Source organism: Carassius gibelio, chromosome B2, assembly GCF_023724105.1.
Source record: "Carassius gibelio isolate Cgi1373 ecotype wild population from Czech Republic chromosome B2, carGib1.2-hapl.c, whole genome shotgun sequence".
Lineage (NCBI taxonomy): Eukaryota > Metazoa > Chordata > Actinopteri > Cypriniformes > Cyprinidae > Carassius > Carassius gibelio.
In genome coordinates this window covers 27,635,451-27,650,540 of record NC_068397.1, presented here as the reverse complement: position 1 = coordinate 27,650,540, position 15,090 = coordinate 27,635,451, and the positions used below count along the sequence as shown (strand labels likewise).

General features: G+C 35.2%; 1 protein-coding gene across 1 annotated transcript in view; it reads left to right on the top strand.

The window, feature by feature from the left end:
- The first annotated feature begins 11,005 nt into the window (after positions 1 to 11,005).
- The window catches only part of LOC127950653 (C-type mannose receptor 2-like), a 28,813-nt gene continuing 24,728 nt past the window's right edge, over positions 11,006 to 15,090 (top strand). The window contains exons 1-2 of the mRNA XM_052547808.1: positions 11,006 to 11,042; positions 11,584 to 11,919. Of these exons, the coding sequence (XP_052403768.1) occupies positions 11,006 to 11,042; positions 11,584 to 11,919 (373 nt within the window). The remainder of the gene's footprint in view (positions 11,043 to 11,583; positions 11,920 to 15,090) is intronic.

Genomic DNA, 15,090 nt, shown 5'->3' with positions numbered 1-15,090 from the left:
TATTGTAATTTAATTCAGACTTTTATTTTTAACCATATTTTATTTGTAAATTTTAAAATACAGTTTCTATGTTTTTAGAATTGAATTGTCTCTTTTTATGTGATCTTCTTAAAATAGGTAACAGAAGTGCCAAAGCATTTGATGGAATCATTTATAAAAAAAAATTAAAAAAAACCTGTCATGGTCATTTACTAGCTTCTCAGCTAGCTTTCTATGTTATAATAATGTTTTTGTTCAAGTTTTGTTTAAAATAAAAAATAAAAAAACATAAGAAGTATTGAGTAATGATGTTTCTGCAGTGACTGTGCAAGTAAGCAGTATAAGTGCATCACCTTCCGGCACTTTCCTGTGAAACTTTTTTGGCTGTTGATGTTAAAAAATAAATGTGCAAAATGTAATAAAGCAGAGAAAGGAGCAAAATCTAGCGACCCGGGAACAATTGCCGGGACACATTACACATGTATTTTCTGGAATCGCAGTGTGAAATGGGCTTGAACTGCATCTTAAGCCGCTCAGATGTCAGGAGTAAATGACGACTGCTATGTTCATTATTACATCCAACAATAAAACACCTCAGTTGCTTAGGAGCCATTCTTGTCTATATCTGCTCAGGTGGTGAAACAATGGTGGATTGATGACAGAGTAAGATACCAGGCCTGTCTGTGCTGAAACACTACTGTCAATCAAGACAGGCAGGCATCTGAGATCAGCAAAATTTGAGAAAGGGGAAATTATTAAATGAGATTTAAAAAAAATACACTGGTTGGGTTTTTATCATTATAGTATGGTTGTGTACAAACACTGACAACACATTTCAGTTTAAACAACTTGTAAAAGTGCATGTCACAGCCGATGACCCCTTTAAATTTAATTATTGTGGTGCTTAATTGGCAAAGAAGTGCTGAGAACAGATGCATCTCTCAACAGGAAATTCTGGATACATCATAGTAGAGATCAATAAAATTTGGAGGGATGCTTAGAGCTACTGCAGACAGCATTATACAGACCTGGCCACTATCCACTATCCAACTCTGAGGAAAATAACCAGATAAATCAATTTCTTTTACCTGGATATTATTACTGGATCGGCCTGTTCCTTGACTCTTGGGAATGGTCTGATAAATGGAGTCCAAAACGGATGATTTAAATGCCATTTGGGATGGTTTGCACCCGAATAGGATCTTCTACGAAAGAGAACAGTTGTTGTCATGGTAGAATTGCTCGCCGTGTATCCACTTGCGGACTACTTTTTTCCCAGACCTGAGTGCTTTTGCTGATGGAATCAACACCAAAGCCCACTTTAATGGGTCGAGTCAGCAATAGAGGAAGTGAGGGAGAAGAGGTGGGGCGCGTGAAACGTAGGAACTTTAAGCACATGTTCGTTTTCAAACACAAATATAGAGACGGTTGTTTGTTTGCAATGTCTGAGACTTGGCTATCGTAATTGGACTCAGAGAAAGAGTTGGCAATTATTTAGTATTTAGCGGTCCATTTCAAACTGACCGCAACTCTGGGATAATTGGCAAGAAGCGAGTATGTTCATATGTGAACAAGCATTGGCACAAGACTGTTGTCATGTGAGAGAAATTATGCACCAAGGACATTGAGATGTTCACTGTATCCCTCCGACCACAATATCTGCATAGAGAGTTTCCCCAAATATTTGTGTCTGTGGTGTACATTCACCCAAAGGAGAATGTGAACTTGACTGAGAATGTGAACATATCCTGCTATTTTTATTCTGGGTAATTTTAATAATGGTGTATTAGAAACGTCTGTAAAGAACATGTATGGGTATGACACATGTCCAACTAGGCATAAAATGACTTTGGACCAATGCTATGGCTCTATTAAAGGGACACTAAGTAGGAATTACTCCCATCTAGTGGTGAAATTGTATTTTGCATTCAAACTAATTTTGCTCTCCAGCGCCTCGCTTTTTCAAATGCGCGTTGCATCTACGGTAGGCGATATGTACCAAAAAGCTTTGACAGGATGTCTTCTAATAGCACTTCGTCGAGTTTTCCTACAGGTGAACAGGTGTGTTATTCCAAACAAACTGCAACATGACAACTAACAAACGAATGTTACAGTATGAATTACTGACTGTGGAAAACATGAAATATTGTAATTAGTAGTTATGTCTAATTTATTCGTTATATTTTCTGAATTATATGCATTGTTAGATATAAAAAAAAATATTATAATATAGATTGTAACACTGACTTACCTGTCGAGAAGAAAACTGGCCACTTCAGCGTCTCTTTTGAAATCTTTATCAAGCATTAGCTCTTTCCACCTAGAAAAAGCTTCCCCGACATTAACTCTTGTTTTCTGTAATCTACGGTCACGTTTCCTTTTACGTTCTATTTTTGACTGTTTTGGCGACGATGTTTTCTTCTCCTGTGGCGCGGCATATGTATGGTCCATAATAAGAATGCAATCCAGACTTTTAAACTTGCCGGTGCAGTTTCAAGCGCCTCTCACTGCTCTGCACCTGCGTTTCTGGCTCTGACCGAAAACGCGCTGTGGAAACACGTTGGCTTAGTACTTTTTGTCCCTCTCTGCTATTATAGTTTTGCAAGATGGCGAAACTACATGGAAGCCTCCGTCGACCTACCCGTCCCATGTATATAAAGATAATAAATTCTTCATTTACAAGGATTAGTTTAAACATTGGCATAGGTATTTGTACACCATTGAGGGCATATTTATGAATAAAAATATTGATTTTAGATAATAAAATACCTAAAATTTACTTATTGTCCCTTTAAGGGAGCATACAAAGCTTCTCTCCTTCCTCCTTTGAGTTCATCAGATCATAACTGTATTCATCTAATTCCATGTCATATTACTGAACTGAAGAGGGGAAATGTCAAACAAAAACTGTGAAATCTTGGACTGATGATGCTATTAAGAGTTTACGAGGATGTTTTGATTGTAGTGTGTGAGTTGTTTTTTTGGATTCATCTGCTGATATTGATGAGCTTAATGATGTGGTCAGTTCCTGTGTAACGCATTGTGTTGCTGACACTAGGGGTGTGACGAAACTTATCCCACGAGACAAGACAAAACACGAGACTTGGTTCACGAGAACGAGACGAGACAAGATTTTGAAACTTTTTAAAAGAAATCCTCAATGATGAAATATATGGGAGGGGGGGATTTCAACAGAAAAACACACAATGCAAAAAAAAAGGTGCATTTTGAAGTCAAAAATGTACATATATTTTAATAAATCGTATGTAGCTATAAACAACATGTAAACACTGCAAAAGGTTTTGCCACAAACTCAACTGACAGGCAAGTAATTGCATACAATTATAAACAGTATAAATAAAGTGACACAAATGTCCTTTAAGTGGAAGTGAAGCAGTCAGTCAAGTTTATTTATTTAGCAAACATATGTCCAATTTAATCAAATATATATATATATATATATATATATATATATATATATATATATATATATATATATATATATATATATATATATATATATATATATATATATATATATATAATAAATACAGAAGAATAAAGAAGTGGTTACCAAACTGTAAGATGCGACAAGGCTGAAGGGTAATTAGGGCCCTGTGAAATCCATTTTATTTTTTCCTAAATTTAGTTTAATTTTTTTTTCCAAATTCCATTTTTTTCCATTTTAATTTTTCCAGATTCCAGGGGCAGACACTGAAAACATCCTGAGCGTCACATGCGCTTCACTGTGTGTGTGTGTACCAAATGAAACCACGTGTCTGTGCCCTTCATTAACAGAGACCGACTGAACATGCAGGATTCATATTTCAATCAACTTTTGCAGCTTTTCACAGATACTAGTCCATATCATTATTTGATTTAAGTGTAATGGCCTACTTTGAATTAATTCCAAATGGGTCAAATTCCGTGACATTCCGCCTGTGAATTCTGTGAATTCTGTTTTTATGATTGGATAAAGGTTTCACTGCATAATTTTCCCACTTATCATGCGGCCACTTTCCTAATGTGAATATAATATCTTACATACCACCACTGGTCAAAGGGCCAGCGTCATGCAAAATATATCTGAAAGATCTGCATCCTTTGACCACTAGAAAGATTGCTAAATTATTCTCCTAAAAGTTCAATATAAATAACTATAGTAATTAATCCAGCATATCTTAACTATAAAAAGTAAATAAAATTCATAATACACAACATAACTAAATAATGTAATGTATACCTAATATACACAATATATTTTCTTGTAGATTAAGTAGGCTACTATTAACAGTGTTGGGAGGGTTACTTTGGAAATGTAATAGGTTACAGATTCTAAGTAGCCCTATTTAAAATGTACACTGTAAAATCCAATCGCTTACCTTACTTAGATTTAATTAGTTATCTTTACTTGTTGTTATACTTACTAGGTTTTATTAAGTTTCAGCTACTTTCAAGGCAATAAAACAATTTACTTACTGCTTTGAGTGACACTTACTTAAAATATTCAAGTAGCCACAAAGGAACCATTACAAAGGACATTAATAAACCAGTGAGAGGCAGCAGTGCACTAATATGTTGCTAATTGCCGTGTTTTTTTTGTTTTTGTTTTTTTTTAGCTCACCATTATAGTGATTAGCGTTCCCTTTGGTTGTGCACTTGAAACTTCATTTATTTTACTATAATTGTCTCTCTATTAATGGAGAAGTGCATCATGAAATCAGAGTTATTTGATTTCAAAGTTAAGTAATAGGTTGCTTTTATTAAATGACCTATTTTTTTAATTAAAGCTTTATTTTGTGTGTGTTTAATAATTACCTTTTTAAATTTTATTTTTCATGAATACCTTGATATGCTTATTATATAATTCTTAAATAGTGAGTGGTAATATGCTGAAGTCACACACAGACTTAAACATTCATCACGTGAATCACAACAATGGTAACAATTAAATGTAATTTATTTTCATTAATTGTAACAATAGCCATTTTATTTGCTCTTTTTGTTGTGCTACTGCTGACACAAGACAGCAAATAAAACTGGCAAATAAAAACAACAACTTTAAAACAAAGCAACTGCATAATTTATTCTGCGCAATGCATTCTGGGAGTCAGTGAGTAGCTATACTAAGTCATGAGTAAACCTAAATGAAAGGATCAAGTACCCCCTACAGTTCTTTTTTAGTTACTAGAACTCTTGTGTGAGTTAACTATACTAACTAAGCATTTGTCAGTACAACACACTGTAATATTCCTACTTCACTTTACTTAGTTTTTTCAAGGCAATCAGTTTGCATGCTTTTTTTTAAGTAAGCCCAACTTAATAGATTTTACAGTGTAATAAGTAGTGTGACTATTTCTATGACTTTATTAAAGTAATGAAACTCATTACATTTTATTACTTTTCTAAATTTCTAATGAATTTTTTTAAACTGTTAATCATTTTGAAACATTTAAAGCAGGCAGGGTTAACCTTATAGCAGGACTCAACACTGACTTTCAAAATCTTTAATCTCTTGAATAAAGATTATAATAATTTCATTTTAAAGCACAGCCACCACAAAATCAGACTTTATCACATCTTTTTACTTTAAGATTGTTCTGAGGTTATATAAAGATTTAAAATCATAAGATATAGTTTAATAGTTATGATGTTATTTTTTGAAATCAGACCCTGGTTACAAGAAACTACTTACTACAGTTTGACAAGAAACACTGCCATGAAGCAATGCATTGTGGGGGGGATCTTGTCACGATCGGGACACAGGAAAACACAGAGAGAGATGCAAGTGCAGGTATGTCTTTTATTGGGGTAATCCAAATCGTTATCCAGTCCAGGCAGGGGTCAAAACCAGAGTAACAATGAAACATAAACAGACACTAAACACACGGCAAGAACAAGACTAAGAATTGGTGTGAATACTACAAGGACTCTGTGACACATACTAAAACAGACAGGGTATAAATACACAGGGAAATGACAATGCTAATGGGGAATTGGCTGAGTGCAATGATTAATAACCAGTGATAGCTGAGTGCAATGATAGACAGAGATCGTGGGGAAAGATGACACCTAGTGGTTACCCAGGGAACACAAACCAGACACTGTGACAACAGTGGAGCAGAAGCAGAAGCAGAAGACCACCACGTCCGTGTGGTCGAGACCGAAGCCTCCCAGGGCAGAGCAGAAGACCACCACAACTGTGTGGTCAGGACGGAAGCCCCCCAGGGCGGAGCAAAAGACCAACACATCCGTGTGGTCGAAACCGAAGCCCACCAGGGCGGCGCCGAAGACCACCACAGTGGGATCCAATTGACAGGACAGCAAGTCTGGTTGGGCAAGTCTGAAACAGAGAACATGAACAAGTTAAGGGTAGCCTCCGTTGCCACAACAGGATCAGTCGGATGCTCAGAGAGTTTAGATGAGATGTGACGAGGCTCTGGAAGTTCCGCAGAGGCGAGGAGAGACTTTGGTAGTTCAGCAGAGACGTGGAGAGGCTCTGGTAGTTCAGCAGAGACGTGGGGAGGCTCTGGTAATCCCATGGTGTTTAGACTGGATTCCAGAAGATCAATGCTGACTTGACTCTGCTCATGAAGATTATTGGTGACTTGCATTTGTTCATGAAGATCAATGGTGACTTGCATTTGTTCATGAAGATCAATGGTGACTTGACCTTGCCCATGAAGAACACTGGTGATTTGCCTTTGTCCATGAATTTTACCGGTGACTTGGCTTGACTCCAGAGTGTCGACGGTGACTAGCTCTGACTCTGGAAGGTCAACGGTGACTAGCCCTGACTCTGGAGGGTCCACGGGGACCTGACTCGACTCTGAAAAGCCCACTGTAGCTGCCATCCTCTGCAGTGGCTCCAGGCTGGCGGCCACCTTGTGCAGTGGCTCTGGGTGGGTGGCAACCTTGTGCAGTGGTGCTGGGTCAGCAGACGTGACGTGAACAGTCTCTGGATCAGCAGACGTGACGTGAACACTCCTGGGAATCTCTAGGATTTTGGACAGCACGGAGAAATAATCCAAAAATATTTCAGCGGCCATCTTGTGCATTGGCGCTGGACTGGCGGCCATCTTGCATCGTGGCGCTGGGTCAGCAGACGTATGCTTCCTCTCCCTTCTCCATCCGCCATGGTGAGACAGCGGCACTGATCCGTCCCACACGAGCCACGGGTCGAAGGGGGGCCATAGTGAAGAGCGATGCTGAGCCTCCTCTCGACCACTCACTCCTCGGCGATCTCCCCTGGTCCTGCGAAACACGACCAGGCGGGTTCCCTCAAACCGACTCCTTCTCTCCCGCTCGGTGGCTTCGGAAGAAACATCAACAGACATACCGCTGGATCTCTTGTGTGACGGAGTCCTTCTGTCACGACCGGGATACAGGAAAACACAGAGAGAGATCCAAGTGCAGGTATGTCTTTTATTGGGGTAATCCAAATCGTTATCCAGTCCAGGCAGGGGTCAAAACCAGAGTAGCAATGAAACATAAACAGACACTAAACACACGGCAAGAACAAGACTAAGAATTGGCGTGAATACTACAAGGACTCTGTGACACATACTAAAACAGACAGGGTATAAATACACAGGGAAATGACAATGCTAATGGGGAATTGGCTGAGTGCAATGATTAATAACCAGTGACAGTGTGTGCTGTCTGTAATATATGCTGACTGAGTGCAATGATAGACAGAGATCGTGGGGAAAGAGGACATCTTTGAGTGAAGTTAATTTCACTCAAATAATAATGAAAGTTCATTGGACTTAATTGGAATAAGTTCTGTAAACTCAAAATGCTGTTGTAGTAAGGTAAACTTAAAATTATTGCGTTTTCTTGTTCCCAGCATGCTTTGCATCAGCAAACAAGGAAAATAAATGTAGAAAAGTTTTTTTTACACAAGAATAACATGGAGAGACATAGGTTAGTACTTAAATGTTGTGTTATGTTAGGATTTACATATGTTTCTGTTATATTGGTTTTGTAGTGTTACCGTTGTGGTCAAGAGTAGAGCCTGTGGTTAGGATGAGGATGGAAAGCAAAACTTAAAGGCTATAAATACTGCATGATGTTTGAATATTTATATGCAAGTATTGTGAGTCCTTTTGATAACTACATTAGTACATACCAGTGTGCTGTTGCTAACTAACACTGAACTATAAAGATCTGAATAAATATATGCTGTTAATGGAAGTAAGTTGTATATGATTATCATTGTGATGTTGGGGTGGGATCATGGAAGCGAGACTTGGCCTCTTCTGGGCTTTATTAACGTCGTTTACTCAAATATTTTAAGACAATAAGTTTCCACAAATGTTTTGAGTATTCTTAACTTAGGTTTTACAGTCTATAGAAATCTGTGAAATTTGTATGTCTAATATTCAAATCTGCTAGGGGCAGGGGATTTGTTAGACTAAATGGCTAAAGGTGAACCACCCATTTACACTGTTTAGAGGCGTGTTTATGTGAAATTACCTGGAGACAGCAGGGAGTGTTAAAATATGGGTTGAGTTATAACATCATCAGTTTAACCAATAAGAAATGAGCTACAGGGGTAAAATCACTCTTAAATCTGTCCACCAACCTCCTCAGGTGTCAGTAGAAGCTGAAAGTCTCAGTGTAAAAATATAAAGGATTTACAGAAAAAAAAAAGTTTTCAGGTAAGAAATTAAAAGATCACATCTAGCCATAATTTGATTTGTGTTTATGTTAGTGAACCATAAATTACAGATCTAGAATAATCTAAATCAGCAGGTTTTCTTTTTCTGTGCAGAAGGAAAAAAAACAATTTTAAATGAAAATGGTGTGCACCTAGGGGTGCCCAATAAATATCAATAAATATTTGTGTGTGCGTGTGTAAATTAAGAAAAAATATATTATAAATCTTTTCCATTTAAAGTAAAAACATTAAGTGAGGGTTGCATGGGTGTAGTTAGGAATTGGCCTATTATTATATTGAACAATAAATTTGTGGATGTTCATATTTTCTATTAGTGAAGTCATAGCAACAGTGTTAATTTCGTCAACTAAGAAGAGGACGTTGACGAGCTAAAACTAATATCTGCTGATAAAAACTTATGATGAAACTTATGCCACGTCTGTTTTAACTTAAGACTATAATGTAATTTGACTAATAACATTATGCACAAAGCAGTCCAGATGTCTGTCGTGTGAAGAGTATCTCATGTAAATAGATTAAATGAACCTTCACAGGTGGGTGAACACTGAAAGTGTATCAGTATTACATGCATGCCTTCCGTCTTAAAAGGACAGAATTCCTAATTAAGTACATATCATTGTCATTAATGTTAACCAACAAAAGATTTTAAATAAATGTACCAATGTTAAGTAAACACTGTAATTATTATCTCTTTCATATTTGTCTTATTGCGCTTTTTCAAAATTTATAAATTATTTATAATATCTATATTGTATATGAACAGCTATATTTTTTATAAGTTGCTCCCTTTTCACTACTGTTAAAGGGATAGTTTACCCAAAGATGAAAACTGTCATCATTTATTCCAGTTAAATCCTTGATTCAAATTTCTCTAAAGCTTAATTGATTTGGTCTAAAGAGAGAATTAATGACTACTTTTGTTTGAAAATTCCAAATAAAATGGCTACCAAAGTAAATGTTAATAATTGCAGTTTGATTAAAATCAATGAGTAAATGTTAACAAAAATGCATTGACTTTTCGTGAACTAAAACTATGAAAGACTAAAATTACTAAAATGTGACTAAGACTATTAAGCATTTTCGTCTCAAAAGACTAAGACTAAATCAAAAATGCCTGTCGGTTGAAAATAAGACTGCATAGTAACTGCATCCATTACTTGATAATAATTTACGTTGTATAAATATAAAAGTGTTTTTGATTGTGCCCAGAAATTGACTAATGTGAGACATGAAATATTTTGCAACCCTTACAATAATTTGGTCTTTTAAGTATAAACGTTTTTGTGTTTTTTACTAAAATCTCAGTCAAATTATCTTCCAGATGAGTCATTTTGTTACTGGTATTGATGTGATGCAATATGTAAAAACATCTTGAGAATAAGCTATTTGAATATCAAAGCTCCTCGTGTCTTTCGTTTAAATCAAAACAAAATCATCCTGTGCAGCATTTACTGCTGCAATGTTACACTTTTGCTTTTAAAGAGTTTAACATTAAACATGAAACAGGCAACAACAAAAAAATGTAGATAAGGAGAACTTGAATGTTCAGAAATCATTATTTCAATAAATATAAATATTCTTTGCCCACATTGTTTTGACCTATATAGCTATTTGTTTATTTTTTTATTTTAATACAAAATTATATTGATACAAAAAATATTGCATGCATATTTTAATTAGATTAAATAAGATGATACAACAGGGTGAACATTTCACTTATTTTTATTTTATTTATTTTTTTTTGGGGGGGGGGGGGTAAAAAATAAAAACACTGTATTAATGAAACAAGACCACATAGTTGTATCAGACGTGTGAAATTAATGTGAAAGAGATAAATACCCCAAAAAGCTTTAGGTTGTGCTCTGCTTTCCCCTGCAGTACCTGTTCTGTACAGCAGGTAGAAGTATTGTCCGGAGGAAAGTTTTAACCATCATCAGTTTAAGTAACAAGATAACTCTTGCAGAGCTTATGTATCACTTTTATTTTTAATAGTTAATCACAGCTCTATTATGTACAATATACCTTTGTAAGTTTATAGTATTTTGAAAAAGTTAAATCACTCACTTGAGAGCTTTTTAATATCATATTTATTCTTATTTTCTGAAGCAACTTACTCGCATTACACTGCGTATTTTATCAGTTAATACATTTCCTGGCTATCAAACCCATGTGTTCCTAGTGCTATGCTATTGTTATCAAGTAGCTACTGTCTAAGATGCAGGATCTTATGGCTAAATAAAAAGCTACTGTATATGTAGCCAGCTCATGTTTGCAGTGTAAACTTTGATGAAATTCACCTGATCATCTCTTAGAATCCACCAGTGAGCATCTGTGTGTACAGTCATGGACGGGAGTCTGTTTGTGCTGCTTCTGCTGTCAGGTTGGTGTGATCATTTGTAATCTGTAGTGATGTGTTTGCATATACATGGTTTAACTTTCACTTTCACTTTTAATATGTTGATTTTCAACAGGGCTCTTCTGGAGCAGTTCTGGTCTTTCTCGTCCGTACTTCTATATAAATAAAGCAATGTCATGGCCAGAAGCTCAGAGTTACTGCAGAGAGAGATTCACTGATCTGGCTACTGCAGACAGCATGGATGATGTGAACAGGCTGGTAAATATAGTGGATGCTGGATACAGTGGATCAGTGTGGATTGGACTGAAGAGGGGGACACAGAGACGCTGGGTTTGGTCTAATGGAGAAAATAACACTTCTCAGTACTATAACTGGGAATCAGGACAGCCAGATGGGGATGGAGCTTGTACTGTTACTAATTCCGGGGCTTGGCATGACATGCCATGTTACATTAATGTATATTTTGTGTGCTATGGTAAATTTCTCATTATTAAGATTTATTATTGTGCAGTTTAATTGGAAAAGAAGTGCAAAGAAATTATACTATCTTTGCGTTTCTCAAAAGGAAATTCTGGATACATCTTAGTAAAAATCCCAAAAGCATGGAGTGATGCTCAGAGCTACTGCAGACAACATTACACAGACCTGCCCACCATCCGCAACTTTTCAGAAAATAACCAGACAAATCGAATTCTTTTATCTGGATCTTACATCTGGATTGGTCTGTTCCTGGACTCTTGGGAATGGTCTGATAAATGGAGTCGCTCCTTCAGACACTGGGCAGCAGATCAACCATTCCTGAATCCAGGACCTGGTGACTGTGTTGGCATGTCAAGAGCCAATTCTGGGAAATGGGCTCAATACAGCTGTGATCTCAAGCAGCCTTTTATCTGCCATGGGGGTGAGTTTCACCGACATAATTAAATTATTAAGGTAAGATTAACTTATTATCCAGAAGGAAATTTGTCTTGAACACTTACAAAACGATAGTTTAGTCTGAATAACTACATACATATAATACTGTACATAGAGCAACCCATCACTACCCTACCCACAATATACAGTGAATACATTAAACTACTGAAGAAAAATAAACAATTTCACACTCCCCATAATGCAACAGTTACAAACAACAGAAGAGGGGGAAGAAAATGGTTTGTAGATCACTCTTTCAACAGATATCACAAACAATTGAAATATGTTTCCTTCTTTGTTGTATATTTTATGTTGATAACTTCAAGTATTTTCTCTAGATGACAAGAGAAAACAAATTGTGAGACTGAAAGTCACATGTAAGGGAAAATGTGCATTGAATGATCCTTCACTACAGACGGCCATTATGAATGAGGTTTGTATCTGCCTTAAACTGTGTTTAGTGTCACATTCTGGTGCAACAACACACTTTGCCAAGAACAGTATATGCACTTGAAGAAACGACTGAAGAAAAATTTATTAAATTACCTTAAACCCAAAAAGCACTCATATCATCATAATCATCATTATTATTGCTGGTTTTGTTGTTATTTAGGGCTACATATTATATGAGGCATATATATGTGACATGAGGTTTATTTGATTCTTTCTCACTGGTCTTCCAGATAAGTGAAAAACTGAAGAACATGATGTTGGAGAGTGACAGCAAAATAAGCTGGAGAAAGTGGGAAGATGGAGAGATGTTTCATCTGGAGAAAAATCATACAGTTAATTTAGATAATAAATAGGCATCTGTAATGTACTTTTAAAAACAGTTAAAAAATTTTTGAGTAATGTTATTGTTTTAAAGAACTGGAAAATAGAAGTACATTAGTACACTGACAACATTAATGAATCTAGCTTAACTTTAGCTAGAAATATTTGCATTCTTAAAATGTTAGATGCTACTTTTCTTTCAACAACCTTCACTTAATTTCCTTCAATTCAAATAATTATTATAATTTAATCTTTTTAAAATCTTTCAATACTATATTTTAAATTCACTGTGATTTTTTTTGTAGCCTACTTCAATTCATGCACTTTGAGATTTAGAGATATAGCCTACTGTATGTATATGTGTGCCCTTATTTGATAAGTAAAATATGACAAAAACTTAAAATAAACTTACAGGAGATCCAGCTGCAATAATACAGTGCATATTTTCCTATTTTAATATTTCTGTATGTCAGATCTGCCCCTTTGCCCCTTGGTGCGCAAAGTGCCCTTTTGTCAAAGCAAATTTTCCTCAAATTTTTTGTAATAACATGCCCTTTTGTGAATGCGTGCCCATGCCCAATCTAAATATTAGTAACATTTATTAATAATAATTTAGCTCTCAAGCTGCACGCGCATTTTTTAATTGCTAGAGGATATTATAAACACCGCGGCAGCTGGTAAGTGGTGTTTCATTCTCAGCTAAGTGATTTTTATTTTTATTTACTTATTATTATTTTATAAGAATGATGTGATGTGAGAACATGCAGATATGTTGCTGTGTGTAGCCTGTAGTGTATAAGTAACGCTAGCGTGCTGTTTGAGGGAGAAAAGTTTCACAGGCATCGAGGGGTATGGTCTTTTTTATGTTATTTGACTAAACTAGTATTATATTACAGTATTTATTTATTTTTTAAAACATAGAGTGCCTTAAAAATAATTATCACAACACTGGTAAGGCTTATTCAGCTTTTCTCACTCTCTGAATTATCATTATAAAAACAATTAAGAAATGAATTAAAATATAATTATATTTAAATGTGACACAAATATATATATATATATATATATATATATATATATATATATATATATATATATATATATATATATATATATATATATATATATATATATATATATATATATATTGACATCTGACACCTGACATCAAAGTGCAGTGTGAAGGAGATGGATGACACTTGTGTAATAACCCTTGTAGCCTGTCATTTGTTTACATTGCAAAGGTGTTAAATTTTAAACAACAACAACTGCAACAGTAATAATAATATTAATCACTATATTCCAGTGTATCAGTTGTTTAATGTTTTGTATCAATATTTAAGGTGGACTTATTGATTAGTTGCAAGAGTAGATAGTAGTCATGGTTAAAATAATAGATTAATGCTGAAATAGTAAATTACGCCTTGTTTCTAAATGGACAGATAGTTGACAGTAATAGATCTGGGGCCCGTTTCACTAAGGAGGTTCAACCAACTCTTTCAAGTTTAAACTTGAACTCTGAGTTGAATTACCCTGAGATGGGAAACTCTGAGTTTTCGGTTACAGAACAGCTGAAATTAGTTGGTTTAATCAACTCTAAATTGACTGACTCTGAGTTAAGCGCGTGCACCACTACTATAAAAAGCCAGTATCAATGGAGCGCCGATATTACAATTCACCATGGCAACAGCTCCCGCCAAAAATCCATCCACATACTTCAGACTCGATACAAATGTAATTCTTATCAGTGTTATAATATCACAGGTGAAAACTGGCAGAACATTAGATTAATTAATTAATAGCTAATCATTTTATGGTATCTCATGGTCAAAAAATATATATAAGATAATCATATTAATAATAATATTTTAAGTGTATTTTTCTTATTTTACAAATTATCTTCCAATAGAATAAGAAAAATACGGCAGTGGCTATTTACACTAAGTGGAATTAACATACTCTCTTAGAGATGGATCCTATTTACAGAAGGCTAAGTGTAAGTAGCTTTAGATGCTATTTACAGAAAAAAATGTACAGTGAAAATCGTGATATATTATATTTAACATGTAAAAGTAGCACTTCTTTGCAACAGACTAAGTGTAAATAATAATTAGATGCTAGTTATACTTTATACTGGCAGATACATTTGCACCTCAGTATTGTGATACATTAACAGGATGCAATAATAACATTGTAAATTATTGTATTTATTGCAATTATAAATAGTTGTATCATTATCAAACACTTAGGCACTTTACTTCCACTTTTAGAACATTTTGTTCATTTTTATTGAAAATAAATTCTAATGTGACATGTGATGGGAAAAGTGAGAAGAATGAGCTCGGCAAAAAGCCTGACTCTAACCCAATCAATAGTGTTACAA